Here is a 15,168-nt window from a genome sequence, read left to right as displayed (position 1 = left end):
AGTTTAATTAGCATCTGAAACAAGTACATTTTTTCTTTGCATTCATTTATTGTTTATAGTCCAGTTCAATATAAGAAGAACTGACTCACATATCGAGTATCAGCTTCTATAGCTACTTGTGTTAAGACTTGGTCCAAAACTTTTTTTTTCTTTTGGTTTGTTCTAATGGGATTTTTTCTAGACCGATTGACCGATATTTAGGTCAGGACTGCGATCTCAGTCAGTAGACCAAAATTTAATCGTTTTCAAAACGTGGACTTATTTTCTTACAACTCCTGAGTTACGAGTTGTGGAAATTGCTCATGAAAAAACCCCTTAAGACCACCGAACCGATAAAAAATTCGGTCTAGAACCGAGTCTCAACTACATACATATACATATATACTCGTAATTAATCCAGCATTTAATTTCATTTTAAGTCTCATTTTTATAAGTTTTAATTATGTTGAAATTTAATTTTCATATTTGATTTTTATCTTTGCAATTTCTTATATATATTTTTTCCTTTTTTTGTTTTTCTTATTACTTTTTTGCAAAAAGTATCCATGAAAATGATGATTTTTCGTATTTTTATCAACTTCATTCTCTCTCCTTCTCTATTTTTAAAGCAACTTATGCACTTGTTTATTTATTGTCGTCTTTAATAGAACCATTTGAATGGATATTTTCACAAGAATTGACGCTTTGTATTATGTACGTAACCTTAGTTGAAATAATGATCGATAAGGGTCCCTCAATGAAAGAGTTATTTACTCATACCCTTTTTTGCATTTCAGCATGATGAACTTTACTTTTGACTTGCAGCCACAACTTTCAAAAGAAAAGGAAAACATTATCAAAAACAAAACGTATAATAGCCGTGTGACCCCTTTTTAAATCATAAATCAGCTGATTATATCAGAAAGAGTAAACTGAAAAAAACAGCTGAAGAGAAAATATAATGTTGTTGTTTTTTTTGTTTTTTTTTCATCCCAAAGCTATAAACCAAATGGCAAAACAAAGAGCAGTTGATCAAAACTCGTCCAAATTAATTGGCTACACAATTCCTTTTTATTTACTAGAGGCGTTAAGTATAATTAAATGTTACTCTATAAATGAAGAGAAATATTGATATCAACGTGAAAAGCAGGTAAATATATTCCATCAAAAAAGTACTGGGAATTGTTAAATAGAACACAACTTTAACATTAAATCATTAAAATTAATTTTCTTCTCTTCAAAGAAATCTCCATTGGATACAATAAACATATGTCAACCTTTTTTCCAGTCCTTGAAACATTTTTATGGACATTTTTTGGCATGGCATTTAGCTCCTTCCACGAATTTTGTTTTATGGATTCAATAGACTGAAAACAGGTTCCACGGAGTTTAATTTTGAGGAACAAAAAAAGTCCCATGGTGCTAAATCAAGTGAATATGGTGGTTGATCGATGGTATTTATTGCTTGTTTGGCTTTGAATTCCCTTACAATCTGTACGATGGCGTCTTGTAAAATCCACAATTTACATTCCCATAATTTTGGATGTTTTTGAAGGATTTTTTCACGCAAACTCCGTAGTCCACCCAAATAGTACACCTTATTGACCGTGTGTCCCTTTGGAACGAATGCTTGATGCACCAGAACGCAGATATCAAAGAAAACAAATCTGTTTTGGCTTGTTTTTCTGATGATTGTTGGCTTGGTTGAATGTCAAACTGGTAGACCCACTTCTTATCAACAGTTATGATGCGTTAATTTAATCAAACTCTTTGTTCAATAATTATGTTCATTGTAAAAATCGTGGAGCACCAGGGAAGTAGACTGACTTATCCAGCTGTTGCAGGCAAACTACTAGACGTATCTCGCTCAAACTTGGCATCAAAATGAAAGACAGTGCTGCCAATCTTGAAAAAAAGTTTTTAAATACCTTCAGTGCGGGCAATTTAAATTAACTATTGCTGGTACTTTTTGACAGAATGTAAGTTTGATCTAAATTTCAGGTGTTAACAAAGAGTTATGTAGTAAGTAGATTAGATACAGCACGGCGTTACATCTCTAAAATAAAAAAAAATCCAATGCATTTTTGCCTTCGCTATCAATTTTTCTATTTCTTCTTCCCCACCCCTTGTTCTGAATGTGGATTGGTTGAATTAGGGAAGCTGATTACAATGATCAACAAAATATGAATAATAATTACCTAGTTGGGAAGAATTAACTAACTACAAACTAGTTTTGAGCCTGCTTTCTATTTCTGTTCAGTGGAAAAAGTAGTGGGATACTATAAAACTAACTTGATAGCAGTAGAAAAAGAAGAGTTGGAAAAAAGAAGACAGGCACTGTATTAATGTTAGTCATGGGACGATTAATCAGTATCAGAGAATTGGGTGTTTTTTATGGAATCAGGATTGGCAAATAATGTTTAATTTGTAATTCCAATTCTTATTTACTAATGGTATTTACTACTTTTCTAAGTTATGAAAATAAAAAATTAAGGAATGTTTGCTTTTACTACAAAATTTAATATTTGCATTTTTTTTTTCAAAAAATTTAATCTAACTTTTCAATTTTTTTTCCAAAAATTTTAATTTTCTCTATTAAATATATTTTTTTCCAAATTTTTCTCCAAAAAAAATAATATTTGATTTTTTTTTTCGAAAATCTTTATATCTGAAATTTAATTTTTGAATTTTTTTTTAAACATCAATTTTTTTTTATTTTGTTGCAAACAAAATTTTTTTTTCTGAGCAGTTGTGGATTTTTGAAAAAAAAATCAAAATAATTAAAATTTTTATAAAAAGCTGTAAATTTTTTGAGAATAGACATGGGTTTTAGAAAAAAACATTCCAAAAAGTTTAATTTCTTTTGAATTGTTGGGGATTTTTGAAAAAAAAAAATAATCACATTGTATATTTGAAAAAATTTCAAAAAGTCAACAAGGGAAATCTACTCAAGCTAGCAGGTATGTTCCACCATTTTTAATGGGGTTTGTTTATGATAAAAAATGAGTCCTGTAAACATGATTGTAAATACTAGGAATTGCAGAAATTACGCACAGACAAACAAATTCAGTTTCTTTAGTAAATCCTTTTTCTTTCAAGAGTCTATAAGAATAGATATCATTTATTATAATATGATAATAATAATAATAATTAATCAAATGAGTTATGTATTCATAATAACAGAATCTTATTAATAATGAAATTAAATCAACATTTGAAAATAGAATAAATACATTTAAATAATGGATATTATGACCCATGGCGTGTTCAAAAAATAACAAAGAAAATATATTTAAAAAAAAGAAATGTGTAAATATATTATGGCAACTCTGATTTCAATGAGCAGAATATGTGAATAAATCCAATGACAAAAATATTTTTTTTCAGAAAACAAAGGTTAAACAGGATACAATTATCATGATCTATATGGGCTTTTCAACACGCAAAAGTGTTTCAACTTCATCATTCGATTTGTGTTCTTTTTCATATCCTAAGATTCTCTGTTCAAAAAAGGTCGATTTGGGGTATTTTATGTATAGTCAGAGATTTGGGGATTTTTTATTAAGCCCTGCTCATCAAGTCATCCTCATTTCCTTCCTATATATAAAAAAATACAAAAGCAAAAAATAAGAAATTTATAATTATTTTATAAAAACCTTACAGAAAGAGCATCTCTTTCAATCAACAACTCAATTAATCGATCATTTATCCTTCTTCGTTCGTCTAATAGAGTGTCATCACCTTCCAAAGAGGGTGAAGAGATGAGTGGGGATCGTTTCATGGTATAAAAATCACCAAACCCGCCTAGAAAAAAAAGAAAAATACTATTTTTATCATTCACAAAAGGGCTTTATAATTAAAGTCCCTTTTATCATGATCACTTAAAAGGGCATTCTTGGCATTATTGATAGAGTTATCATATATTGATAGTGTTCAAGAAGAAGATCATATGTATGTAATGATTATTGATTGGAATTGATGTTTAACAAAAAATGACATTTACAATAAATGTATAGAGCATTTTCATTTGAAGTCCACATTATTGATGTACGGCATTTTAAGGCCCTACACAACCAAGTTTTATAAGAATAAAAATCATTTTTTCATGTATACATATATGAAGGAATAGTTGGATGTAAAAATAGGACCAACTAATAAAAGGACCTAAACTTTACTATCTCTAAATTTTTATCCTTCTATTGCCTAGTTTTATTATAAATCATAGCCTAAAATGTATTAAAAAATGGTTATTACTTCGTTATACAATATAAAATCTGATTGTATAAAAATTTAATATTGCAATGGAATTTGTTATATATTTTTAAAATTAAAAAATGTAACAATTTAGGTATTTCATAGGGATTTTCAGTGCACTTTACTTTGTAAAAATAGTAATGGACGATACATGAGAATCTGAGAATCGGGTTTTTTTCTGGAATCGGGAAAATAATGTTTAATTTATAATTCCGATTCAAAAACTATATCTGGGATTTCACTTTTCAAAGTAAATAAAAATAACCTCCCCCCCCCCTAAAAAAATAATAATAAATTGCTCTCTTTTTAATAGAATATTTAATATTTGACTAATTTTTTTTTAATTTGATATTTTACTTCTTTTTTTTTTAATTTAATATTTGACTAATTTTTTTTTAATTTGATATTTCACTTCTTTTTTTTTAATTTAATATTTGACTAATTTTTTTTTAATTTAACATATGAATTTATTTTTCAATTTTTCAAATTTTTTTTTCCAAAAATTAATTTTCTGCGAAAAACTATGTAGTTTGACATTTTTCTCCAAAAAAGGAATTTTAAAAAATTCCTTTTTTCTGAGTAGTTTTTCAAAAAAATGAATAATTGAAAACTAATTTTTAAAAATATTTTCCTAAAAATTTGAATTTTTGTTTATTTTTTAAAAAACCACTTCCCCCCACCGTCAAAATATAACCCTGTGGACATCCCTGATACCAAAATGGTATTATTTTAACTATTATTTAAAATAATATTAAAGAATCTGGAATTTTTACTGGAATCACTTCGGAATCATGATTTTTTTAATCGTCCCATCACCAGTAAAAATATCAATTTTGAGTCCCAAAATGACTTTTTTTCAATTATGACTTCAGTGAAAACGCTCTGTATTTAGTGGAGGAAATCTCGAATATTCAATAAATCCTTGTTGTTCCGGTACAATTGGTTCATCAAATACATGGAATAGTACTATGGAAGACGGCACAATTTACTGATAAAAATGACGACTGTCAAATAAACATGTACACAGTGATTGACGAGGACAAATATGTATATATAATATATATAGAGAGACAGATAGAGTAGTCTTCTACATGTGCATTGTTTATACTATAATGGCTATGAAGAAGACTACTATTGCATATTGAGATAGACAATGGACAATTAAAAAAAATCGGAATCAAAATACAATGCGTTTTTTGACTCAATTCAATTGTCTGCAATAAATAAAAATATTTTTTTTTAACGTAGATTTCATAAATATAATTAATAAAATAATGATTTTGTGATGGCATCACGTCGTTAACCTTATTATATTTATCAACCTATCCTACAGAAAGAAACAGATAAAAAAAGCAAAAAAAAAATAGTAGCTAGTTATCCAATTCCAAGCTAATTCTTCAAAACTATTTAATTATTATTAAATAATGCAGGGGCGGCCGAAGGAAGTTCCCCCAAATTAAGGATTTTTTTGCTTTTTTGTACATCTTTTTTTTGCTCAGGATGAAAAAATAGGGTATTTTTTTTGTATATAGCTGTGAATATATAAAATTATTGCCCAAAAAATTAACAAATTTTTTGGAATTTTTTTTACAAAATCCACAGCATTCGTAAAAAATATTTTTTAATTTAATTTCTTTTATTTTTTGTGCACAGCTGTGAATTTTTGAAATTTTTTTTGACATTGAATATTAGATTTATAATTTTCTTTTCAAAAAATTCCAAAAACCAAGCCCCCTCTCAAATAAAAAGTATATATTTATATAATCCTGCAGACACCCCTGTAATTGAATAAGAACTTATCCAAATTCTGCAATTAACTTATTAAGTCTACAGCTAACAACCAAATACGGTGTAAACTTTCGTGTTTGTGAGGTAACGACGTGGTCACTCTTCGAAATGAATATTTTATAAATGAAACTTACCTTTTTTTTCCTTTTTTATGTAAAAAATCATGCGTACGAAGTCGGGAAGAAAAAAAATTCGAATGTAGAGACTCAGATCAATGAATATAGTAAAAAATACGTAAATAAATTATAAGTTATTGATGGGGAAAAACTAAAAAAATAGGATGATTCTTAGTTAGTTCTATGAAATTAAACAGTTTGAAAATCTCCAAAGCCATGAGAGAAAGTATCTCCGTGAAATGTATTTAATGAGCCCAAATTACGCTTCCTAGTCGTTGAAAAATCTCCAAATCCATCAGAAAAAGTATCCCCATAGAAACCATTAGTGCTTGACGTGAGTCTCTTGGGCTTCAAGGATTGAAATCGCTGGAAAGGGGTAAGGAGTCCGTTAGGAAGAAAATACATGTAGCCAACTATATTAAACTCCTTACTTTGTGAACCAAGTACCTTCCAGGACTCATTCGTATTTTTGATGGATAAACCCTCTTGGAAGGATAGAAATCTCCAAATCCGGAATTAAATGTATCTCCATAAAATCCATTCGTGTCCATTTCTGGGTTCCGTTTGAGAAAAATCCCACGTACACCATAAGGTTTGAGGGATTCGTCATTGAGGGCTGTATAAGAATAAGTAAGTAACAAGGATAATCATGTCTCTAAATGAGGGTCTAGCTAAGCTTTGACAAGCATAATTTAACATACAAAATGGATATGTTAGTAAGTAAATACTGGACAGAGGACAACACACTATGCAAATAAGGACTGAGACAAAAGCAGCTGTGATTAGCTAATGAGTAATGAAAATATAAATATGAAATAATTAATTAAACGAGGACAATGAGTGTTCGTGAGAACTGAGAGGTGTATACGATTACAAATATGTATATATATATATATGGACATGAGGAAGACACTTTTGAGACGGAGTACGGATCAATACTTGTGAAGGCATCCGCATGTATGCCTCGAGACGTCATTTCAGGTCTTCTCTTATCAATCACTAAGCGTCCAGCCCTTTTACGAAGAGGGGAAAATCCACCAAATCCTTGATCGAATATCCCTTCATGAAATCCACGTGCTCCACTTCTTTTCGTATCGAAGAAATCCATCCTTTTTTGTAATTTATATGGAGAGTATTTACTAAAGTGCTGGAAAGGAGAGGGGGAAATCCCTACAGCTTGAAGTGAGGGAGGCTCATTGTTTGAGGATACTGTAGTTGAGGATGATTGGATAATGATTGGAGAGGAGAGAGTAAATAGTTGGAGGAATAAGGAGAAGAAGAACAGAGTTATTATGAGGTGTTTAATTAATTATCATCGTCAAGTGTGTTGTAGGGGAAATGAATTTTCATTACTTAAAATCCCAGTGGATTACAATAATTATTATCATATTGTATACTAAAAAATAACAATATGAATTTCCTGGTGGCAAGGGTGAGCCTTTTAAAGGATTATAGTAATCATTAATGACTATAATGAGGAATTAAAATAATAATCATGAAGTTTGGATAATAAAATAAAAACTTTGAACACTGCCTTAGGGCTTTGTAATATTATAATTATTCATATTATTAGGGTAGGGACTAGGATTTTTCTTTGACAATATTTGACAGATAAATTATTTTCATTTAGAAAATCATTTTTGAATTAATTTTTTTTAGAAAGAGACAAAATTTGTCCTTAAGAAAGATGCAATTTTGAATAACGACAGCTGTTAATTTCAAAATAGTTATTACTTTCGACAATCTTGAGTAAGTCAGGATGTGGTGCACCTCCCCGCACACACCTGTTGTCAGCGGCCTCCATACAGTGCATATTCAGGGGCGTCCACAGGGAGTGGACTGGAGGGGACCCAAATTAAGGTGTGTTTTTTTTCTTTTTACAATAAGTTTATTTCTCACCACCAAAATGTACGCCCCTGATATTCGGTAATTTGCGTTTAAAATGTAAATTTCACTTACGATATATGTGTTTCGATTCCTCTATTGGAAGCGACACAACTAAGGTAGTCAAGTAAACAATTAAGAGCATGGATATCAGTGTGGTTTTATACATCTTTGAGGAGATCTAAGGAAGAGAAAAGCAAGACCATAAGATATATAATTAATTATGAGTTGAAATGAAGGAATGTTGGGAAAGAGTGTAGTTTTTAAGGCATCACATCCATATATATAGAAATACAAGTCTTTTATGTATGATCATGTAACTAAGCACTCCCTACATATATTGTTAAAATTGATAAAATGATGCATATAGTCATGTATTCCTTCAGGGGTATATTAATTATACAAATTGATGTTAATTAGAGATCAGGTGTTTGTATATATGTAAGTGGCCACAAAAAAAGTTTTACAGCTACTTTTAATACAAATAAGGAGTACAGTAACAATTGCGGCAAATCAACACAAAAGCATGCTAGAATGACTTTTCTCAAAATAGAGTATGGATTATATTTCGTGGTATAGGAGTCAAATTGTCGTACCTCAAATATTTACTTTACATAATTAGAAATAATGGTGAAAAAATTCATTTAAGAAGTAATTTCAACAGTCGGAATTTATCTTTTTTTTTAAATATGAGCATTAAGTAGTAGACTTCTACCATGACTTATTGGCAATAACAGGTATATTTGTCATTTTTGGATAAGGACAATTTCACCTAAATTTTCGATTTGTGTTTATGCACAAAATATCATCAATTTTTTAACCACAAATTATTCTCATGAACCCATTAGGTTTGCAGAAAATTGCATTCAAAGTAGGCAAAATTGATGATCACAATGAAATAAATGAGATAGACTTTATTTGAATGGGCCCATAAGATGTGGACGAATAAATACGACTTAAATCAAACAAAGGTTCAAAAGTATAATTAAAAATATGGAGCATCTACAATCAAACCAAAAATTTGAATACAAACCCTGTATAGATATATCAAGTAAAGAAACATTATGGGATTTTCTCCTTTTGTTTATTTTTGGTAATGATTGTTGTACCGGGTGGTCCATTGACATCTGAAGACTTACTAATTCAATAATCAATGGAGGCTGAGTGATTGAAATTAATTCATATTTCGATAAATTAAATTATAAACAATTAGTCATTAAACTAAATAAACCTTAGCTCTCTAGCTTACGTACAAATCGAGAAAATGACACGTGAACGAGATTGACGAATTTTCATTCGTGAATTCCATGCAGTTTGTGGTATCCAGGACCACCGTCTACGCCATCAGCAAGTCTGAAACGTTGGAAAGGAAGAAGGGTTCTATCAAAAAGGCCAAACTTGACCCGGAGGAGTTAAAAAAACGTCCTATGTCAATCCCCTCAAGTCCATGAAGTCCATGCAATAGATAACTGACTGTCCAGAGAGCACTAAAAACAAGATAGGAAAAAGCTTGTGAGGATGGATAGGCCACTTTTGACACCAGTAACGAAAAAACTCCATCTCCTCCGTTGAAAGATTCTTTTTTTTTTTTTTTTGCACTTTTGGCCCCCCTATAGCCTTGATGCCAACTCCTTCGACTACACATTTTGGTTGCATGTCGAGGGGAAAGGTCTGCAGTGTCCATCATTCAAACACAAAGAGTCACAAAGCCACTTCCAGCACGTACTAGGAATTTATTACAGAGGACTACATCTGCAGCTGGTGCTAGGGCTTTCGCCGTCTCCTGGAAGCTATCATTACCGCTAAGGGCGTCTTCATTAAGGATCAAGAGAGCTCAGACACACATCTGTTTTTCATATTAATTTTCTTGAAGTTATATTGCTAATTAATTTATTACATCTTGTTGAAGTTTAAATTCAGTGTGTTCAGATTTTAATGGACCACTCGGTATGTTGACTCACCACATTTGCCTTTTTATAAGAAAGGGATACATTGCTCAAGGTGGACAAATGAGTTATTTTATATATGTAGTATATGTGTGTATACACACACACATAAAAGCCCTCTGTTCCCTCATTTATCCTCCCCTAAAAGCAATATGACATTTCTTTAGGGATCGAGTTTTTAAATGAATGCATTAAAATATATTTAGTATACAATTATCGGAATCCTTTTATCATTTTGCTCATCAAAGACCCGAAAATGGAAAAGAAAAAGGTTTTGAAGAAATTAAAGACCAAGAAAATAAAGACTTATTTCTCGTTGTTGTCATTTAATTAAATGAATATAACTATTGCATATTAAATAATGAGTGGTAAAAAAATATAATCTTAAATTAACAGGCCCATCCTGATAGTTTTAAGAATGTTTTAGAGGAAAGTAGTATCGCACTGGTTTTAGGGCATATTTTTTTAGAACTCTAAGTACGTAGCAAGGTACTCACACAAGAACGTGTTCATTTGTATAGAAAGAATATATGTTTACATATGTTTTTGAAATATTCAAGTCGAAAATATATAAAAAATAAACTATATTCAACAAAGTATAGAAATCTATGTGTGAATAATTTTTTTAAGGCATATGTACAATCTTTTGTCATTATAATAAAGTTGTAAATAAGTACCTGAAACTCAATTTCGAAATACGTAAATTTATTTTATATATAGCCAATGCCCATTAAATATGCTATATAACATACAATCCAAGAACAAATTTAATGGATTTTTAGAAAAATGGTAAAAAAGAGAATGTTATCAGAAAAATACATGAGCTGATATAGACCATTGATCACTATAAATAGAAAAGTAAATCAAAACTGACTGGCATTGCGTGTAAAATAATAACATCAGTTGGCTTGTTCAAGAGGAATTAACTGTTATTCACTTTTTTTTATTCGTTTTGCCTGTTATATCATTGCTCAACTTATAACCAATAACAAAACGAGAATAACTTTATAGACAAAGCAAGGAACGGGAGAAATGACGTCACAAATATAAATTTATTTAAATATAATTCTGACGTTTTATTTGTATACCTACCAAAGGCCAATGATTTAAACCTCTTGCAGATTTCCAACTACTTTTTTTTTGACCAAGTAAAGGCTTTTTCCATTTTTTTTTTCTATTACTAGAAAAGTTATGAAATGAAAGAGAGGATTGATTAAAAACAATCCTGTAATGAATGTTTAAGGAATCCAATGACATTTTTTAATCACTATTATTCTGATCACATAAATAAATAGATTAATAATAAAAAATCCTTCAAAAATTCAATAGACTATTGCTTTAATTCAATTCCTTCTTTATTAACACTAAAAAATAGCAGGTAGTTGGTCAAACGAAAGCATACAGAAAAAAGATTACATGTTCCAAGTACATATATGTAGAGTATTCCTTGCTTTGATCATTGAAATGTTTAAAAGGGAATTAGTTTTCCAAGTCATAAACAGCAGAGATACAATATGACTGACAAGTGACGTGATGTGATCACGCAAATGGGCTCACATGAAAACATGAAAAAATTAATTAGGGAAATCCAATGATTGGATTCCCTTTGTGTCACGCAATTAATTATCCCATAATTATGAGAGCATTATAAAAAACTATTATGGATGCATATTATAATAATATTCTTATAGCTTTGGCTCATCAACAAAAAAGCAAGCAATAATGATTTTTCTCAAAATTGAGTTGGGTTATATTTGTAACTATCGTCGATTTTTATCAGCCAAATATTCTTATTAGCGACACTAATATTCTATATTTCTCAAGAAAAAGGAAGTTCATCGGCCAATTATATCATTCAGATTAATGTTAGCAACCATTTATGTATCATTGTTGAGAAAGTCAATCCCTTACACTGGAGCCTTCTTCTGTTAGGAAGAAGGATTCAAAAATAAATGTGTATGAAGTTATCAGAGCTTTAAGTACTCTAAAGGAATTATGGATTTTTGTTATTTACTAGAAAATTTAATATTTGAAATTTACTTTAATTTTTTTCATTTAAAACAAAAAAAAATTAACTTTCTGTGAATAGCTGTGGATTTTTGAAATTTTTCTCCAAAAATTAAAAATTTGAATTTCATTACATGTAATTTTTGAATTTTTTTTCAAAAAATAAATTATTTGAAATTTAACTTTTTGTGACCAACCGTTGACTTAAAAAAAATTTAAGTATTTATAATTTTTGGTGAACAGCTGTGGATTTTTGAAAAAAAAAATCACAAAAATTTAATTTTTCAAATTTGTTTCCTTGAAATTTTGCTTTTAGGATTTATTTCAAAAAATTCCCAAAACCAAAGTTCCCCCCACCCTAAAAAATATTTATAATCTTGCAAACACCCCTGAAATTAAATATACAAAAATCATATGCTGTAAAGGTGAGCAAGACTTTTTTTTCATGACTTGTGATTTTATTAATACGTATGTTCAATACACACACACACCTCTACAATATGCAATTGTTTCTTAAATTAAAAAAAAAAAAGAAGGCGTGAAAACGCAAAGTCAGATTTTATTAATTTTAATTAAGTATTCGAAATATGTTATCTTATTATTATTATTTTTTTTTTTTTTTTTCAAAAAATTCCACAAACCAAAGTTCCCCCTTTTGAAAGTAGGTAACTGCATCAAATTAACATAATTAATTTTTTGTTCAATCAAAATAACAAATACTTTTTATTATTTTTATTTAGTAAGAAGAGGAATTTGCAAATGACAATTTATTGGCACTTTTTATGAATTAATAGGAAATAATTAGATCACGCAATTTGGGATCCAAGACCGACCTTAACCATTGCAAGGATTTATGTGAAACGGATTCTGCGAGGCCTAAACAACAATCAAGGATATTTGTTTGTTTTCTTAAATATTTCTACTTTTTTTGTAATGTAATATTAAAATTATATATTTTTTTTTTTTTAAATATTTTATTTATTAAGGAATGTGTTGTTTTAATTTTTAGAATTGCCTTTTTTAGGAAAACTCTTGAGGCATTTTTAGTCAATTGTGTCCATATTTTATCAAATAACTTTTTTTTTGTAGAAAAAATAAAATTCCTTTCTTTTTTTGTAAAGGACCTATTCAAAAAAATAATTGAATCATTTTTCTCAAATGATTCTTTTTTGGAAAATAAATTTCTCTTGTATTTTTCAACCACAGGGGTATGTGGCGGATTTACACAGTCTTATGGAGTATTAGAAACCGAAAAATTGAAAAAATGGAATTTTCGTTCGGAAATTTTGAATTATTTATGTTGTGAACTTCAAAAAATTGAAAAAAAAAATTTCTATAATTTTTATGGAACAAAGGTTTTTTTCTTTGTTCAAGAATATTTTCATATTATAATAATAAATAAAAGTGCAAAGTAAAAAGTCTTTTATTATATTTTTAAGAAAAATGAAAATTAATTTTTTAAATCGAAAGTCACTTCTTAAAATTTGAAAAAAAAAATATTCACCCCCACCCTCTACCGGGCCTAATTGAAGTAGACTTAGGCCAGTTCTGCTAGATTTCCCTCCTTTGTCTCTCCATTTTTGTATCTATCTAATTTAATCAATTTCAGAGGAGTAATAATGATCCACCAGATGAGACAATTGATTAATATATTTTACACCTTGTGTTAAATATACAGTGGCAAAAAAAAAACATCTAAGTGGAGGCTAATGATACTCTTATTGATAATCCCATTTAGAGTAGGGAAGGTGAAAGCATCAACAAAAAAACAAATAAAAAAACACCTATTCCATTGAAAAAATAAGCCCTCAGTCAAATGATAGATGATTGAATGAATCATTCGAAGAAACATGATGAATGAGTCTATTATTATTAGGTATTCCTTACCTATGTAGACTAAAGATCAATGATTGTGAATAATTATATATGAGGTTCTTCAATATAAAAACAGTCTGGAAAGAAAATCAAGAAAAAAGAAAATCCCTTTTTTTTACTTAATATATACATAGATATATATTTCATAAGCATATTGAAGTCAATTATTTGTTTGTATTCAAATTTAGGAAAAATTTATATTCACCAGAATTTTAGCTATAATTTAGAGCTTGCATTTGATTTAGGATACTTTTATTAGCACCGATATGATCTTATCAATAAAATCTCTCATTCCTATATTGTGACGATCAATTTTAACAACTTTAAGTGCAATTTGTGAGTCCTCTAAAAAGTTAATAAGAATAAGGTGCTGAAAGAAATGGACGGAAGTTTTGTCAATCAATTTTGAGAAAAGTCATTCTAGGTTGTTTTTGTGTTGACGGGACACATTTTTAGGATATAAGAAATATATCCATTATGAAAACTTGCAGTGATTTTCCCCAAAATTTTTGGTTATGAGGAAAAATATTAGTTAATTTAATTTTGAATTCATTATTTATTATACATCATCAATTAAGTATTTTTATTTTTTTTAAAGTAATATTTAATCATTACAATAATTAAAGCATTCAATATGCAGAAAAAAATTACGTATATAACTTTAACCAATGAGCATTGGTAATTTTGAATATGTATTAAATAAGTACATATTTCAATGAGAAGGGACAAAGGAAAGTTAGAAATTAAGCATCCAAGTAATGATCTACTCATTGATAAGAATGGTTTTCTTTTTCCGTACGACATTTGCAAGGTATGAATTATGAATGAAGAAATGAAATTGAAATTTAAATAGGTAAATTAAGAGTAAGTGTTGAAAACAGCTGGTATTGTGGGCATTGGGAGCAGGAATTTCAAATGGAAATAGAGTTCTACTACTTACTTATCCTTTGATCAATAGGGATTCAACAATGAATTGAGAGTCGAAAATAAAGAATTTTATAGTATAATATCCAAAGGCGAAGCAAAGTGGATATGCCTTTTATGAGTTCTTGTCTTACTCTGTGATTAAATTGTTCACCTTTATTGCGTTAAATTGAGATGGAGATTGCTACGCTATCTACCATTTGCTTTTCTTTAAATATCTCTCCGCTCTATGTAGTAGGGTGAAAGCGTTTTACACATAGCATATGAAGGTGTGTAGCGGAGAAAAGACAGAGCCCCTCCGCTGTACAATATTATTTCATAAATGCGCCCTGAGTTGAGCCATAATTTATATATGTGGCTCGTCAACATAAAATCAAGATATAATTATTTTTCTC

General features: G+C 29.2%; 1 protein-coding gene across 3 annotated transcripts; it reads right to left on the bottom strand.

Annotated features, from left to right (window-relative positions):
* Window positions 1-3,049: 3,049 nt before the first annotated feature.
* On the bottom strand, window positions 3,050-14,961 carry LOC121118533 (uncharacterized). 3 transcript variants are annotated; one of them, XM_071888321.1, is made up of 7 exons: window positions 14,790-14,959; window positions 8,097-8,202; window positions 7,077-7,346; window positions 6,569-6,753; window positions 6,156-6,503; window positions 3,641-3,783; window positions 3,050-3,576 (listed from the first exon to the last, which is right to left on the bottom strand). In XM_071888321.1, the coding sequence occupies exons 2-5, from the start codon at window positions 8,188-8,190 to the stop codon at window positions 6,327-6,329; spliced, it is 726 nt and encodes a 241-aa protein (XP_071744422.1). In that variant the 5' UTR covers window positions 8,191-8,202; window positions 14,790-14,959; the 3' UTR covers window positions 3,050-3,576; window positions 3,641-3,783; window positions 6,156-6,326. The 3 variants fall into 3 exon arrangements, with proteins under 3 accessions (XP_071744422.1, XP_040569049.1, XP_040569050.1); XM_040713115.2 differs by lacking the exons at window positions 6,156-6,503; window positions 6,569-6,753 and having other exon boundaries at window positions 14,790-14,961; XM_040713116.2 differs by lacking the exons at window positions 6,156-6,503; window positions 6,569-6,753 and having other exon boundaries at window positions 3,405-3,576; window positions 3,636-3,783.
* Between the last annotated feature and the right edge of the window lie 207 nt (window positions 14,962-15,168).

This window comes from Lepeophtheirus salmonis, chromosome 5, assembly GCF_016086655.4.
Source record: "Lepeophtheirus salmonis chromosome 5, UVic_Lsal_1.4, whole genome shotgun sequence".
Lineage (NCBI taxonomy): Eukaryota > Metazoa > Arthropoda > Copepoda > Siphonostomatoida > Caligidae > Lepeophtheirus > Lepeophtheirus salmonis.
This window is presented reverse-complemented; position numbering and strand designations above follow the sequence as displayed.

Coding starts and splice junctions, on each gene's coding strand:
- LOC121118533 (XM_071888321.1), bottom strand. CDS start 8,190: ATGTATAAAACCACACTGATATCCATGCTCTTAATTGTTTACTTGACT. Junction 6,754..7,076: donor ACATGCGGATGCCTTCACAA/GTATTGATCCGT, acceptor ATTCTTATACAG/CCCTCAATGACGAATCCCTC. Junction 6,504..6,568: donor GAAGGTACTTGGTTCACAAA/GTAAGGAGTTTA, acceptor ACCCCTTTCCAG/CGATTTCAATCCTTGAAGCC.